The sequence below is a fragment of the Sprattus sprattus genome (assembly GCF_963457725.1).
Source record: "Sprattus sprattus genome assembly, chromosome: 3".
Lineage (NCBI taxonomy): Eukaryota > Metazoa > Chordata > Actinopteri > Clupeiformes > Clupeidae > Sprattus > Sprattus sprattus.
In genome coordinates, this window is record NC_137922.1 from 59983269 (window position 1) to 59985793 (window position 2525).

The 2525-nt window shown below is 45.0% G+C and overlaps 1 protein-coding gene across 1 annotated transcript; it reads right to left on the reverse strand.

The window, feature by feature from the left end:
- Positions 1-408: 408 nt before the first annotated feature.
- drd6b (dopamine receptor D6b) lies at positions 409-1734 on the reverse strand (the record flags this gene model as incomplete). Its single annotated transcript, XM_080834525.1, has 1 exon — positions 409-1734. One exon carries the CDS (start codon positions 1732-1734, stop codon positions 409-411), a length of 1326 nt encoding a protein of 441 aa, XP_080690651.1.
- Positions 1735-2525: the final 791 nt, after the last annotated feature.

A 2525-nucleotide genomic window follows, 5' to 3' on the forward strand; every position in this document is an offset into this window, starting at 1 on the left:
AGCTACAAGTAAATTGCTAGTTTGATTATATTTGCTCATAGGCTACACTTCAGCGATCAGATTATTAATTTGGACTGCCATGTATTTTTCGTGGACCGTCCGGAGCATTTTCTACATAATAAGCTTTAGCCAACAACGCAGCCAAACATAAAAATACAACAGGCATTCAAAAGATTTATTGAATTGTGCGGACAAAATACACATGCCTTCTCACCGTCTACTGGAAAGATTACATTCCCATCTCTATAGTGATGCTGATAGACCTAATGCATCTCATTCAATGTTAACAACAGCAGTAATGTTGTGTCCATGTCATTTAACGTCAGCTCTTAAATACGAAAAAAGTGTAATTTAAGTGTTTGAGCATCAATGCCCAAACATAGGAGATGGAAGAGGCAAATTACTGTACTATTCTACTTGTCCAGGCATAACATAGCATTCGTTTAATCCAGTCGCATTGAAAGGCATCATATCTAAAGAGATTTCAGCTTCACACTCAAATTGCATGATTGCCGGTAACAAAAGATTTCTGGTATTACACGAATTGTTTGACAGAACAGAGACTTTGTCAAACAGTTGGTCCACGTCTTCTCCGTGGACTGGGACAATAGCTAAACGTTGAGTGTTGGACACTGCCGGTGCGTCCTTCTGGAGAGTGGTGTCTTGGTGGTAAGAAGCCAACTCGTTGCTAAAATTCACAGCCTCGACTGCTGATGTGGGACATAACCTGTTGCACCCAAGTATACTCGAAAAGGCCCTCCTGAAATCTGCATTGAAGGCGTATATGACGGGATTCAGAGAGGAATTAGCCCATCCGAACCAGACGAAAATGTTGAAAGTGGTGTCACTTACGCACGGCGACTGCGACTCTTCGCTCATATCACAAAATGGAACTATGCAATTGAGTACAAAGAAAGGTAACCAGCAAAATACAAACACGCCCATGATTATGGAGAGGGTTTTTAAAACCTTGGTCTCCTTCTTAAAAGTGGTTTTCAGGGAGTTTTCGTGTGCGCAGTCTGGGACTTGCGGGTGATTTTGCGCGTGCTCAACAGCTCTCTCCAAGGACGATATCCTCCTGATTTGGATTTGCGCAATTCGAAAGATTCGGGTGTACGTGCCGACCATGATCACAACGGGGATGTAAAAACTTATCAGCGACGAAGCTATAGCGTAGGTCTTGTTCAAAGTGGCATTGCACTCGTTGATCTCGACAGCGTGTTCGTCGTCGTCGACTCTGTGCCAGCTCAGTTGCACCGGGATGAAGGAGATGAGGATGGATAAAGTCCACGCAACGCTGATCATGGTAAACGCCACGCGTTGAGTCATTTTACGTTCATAGCGAAAGGGGCTAGAGATAGCCCAGTACCTATCCACACTTATTATACAGAGGTTGAGAATAGAAGCCGTTGAGCACATGATGTCGAAGGCGATCCACGTGTCGCAGAAGTCGCCGAAGAGCCAACAACCGGCCACCTCAGACATGGCTTTCCACGGCATCACGAGGACGGCGACGAAGAGGTCGGACACCGCAAGGGATATGACGAAGAAGTTGGTGACTTTGGACCGCAGGTGTCGGAATTTAACTACGGCAACACACACGAGCGTGTTCCCCAGCAACGTTGAAACTATCAAGATGAGGAGGATGCAGCCGGTGAGTGCCGCGCGCGCTCCGGAGCTGTCCGTTTCAGAACCTTCAGCGTCAACGGAACTCTCATTTCCAACTGTTTTCATGACTGGGCGAGAACAGCCTGTGGCAGAAGGCAAATTACTCTACTCTTCTACTTGTCCAGGCATAACATAGCATTCATTTAATCCAGTCGAATTGAAACGTATCATATCCAAAGAGATTTCAGCTTCACACTCAATTTGCATGATTGCCGGTAACAAAAGATTTCTGGTATTAGGCTACACGAATTATTTGACAGAACAGAGACTTTGTCGAACTCTCATTTCCAACTGTTTTCATGACTGTACGAGAATAGCCTGCGGCTTAGTGCTACCATAAGATTGCTGAACTCCTCAATGATAACCTCCAAATTGTCCCAGCCTGTCATTCTGGAATATAACACTCTGTTGTTGTCCAGACACACTTTGAGGTGTAGGCTACCCTTATTCATTCCAACGCAGAAAACAATAAGCTGAAAAGTCACTCAGCCCAGAGTGATTCTTCCCAAATTGATTTCTCTTCTGTCCATCACACGCACCTGAGCACATCTGCCTGTCTCTCTCTGTGTGTCTAGTAGCCTAGTCTACCCCTCAGCGACCGTCTCGAGACGCGCCGATGTTTTCAGCGACGCTCTCCTGCGACCTGATTGAGGAGAGTCTCCTTCTCGCGCCAGAGTGGGCGACTTAAAATCGGCGTCGCGTCATAGGTCAATCTTTTATTGTTTGCATAACCAATAATACAGCCTACTGTTTTATTTATTTATTTTTATTTTCTTTCTTTTCATTTCCAGAGTAAAAACTATTGGCCCAGCCCACGAAAAGCTCTCACATGTTGTAATTTCATTTTCAGTAACCTT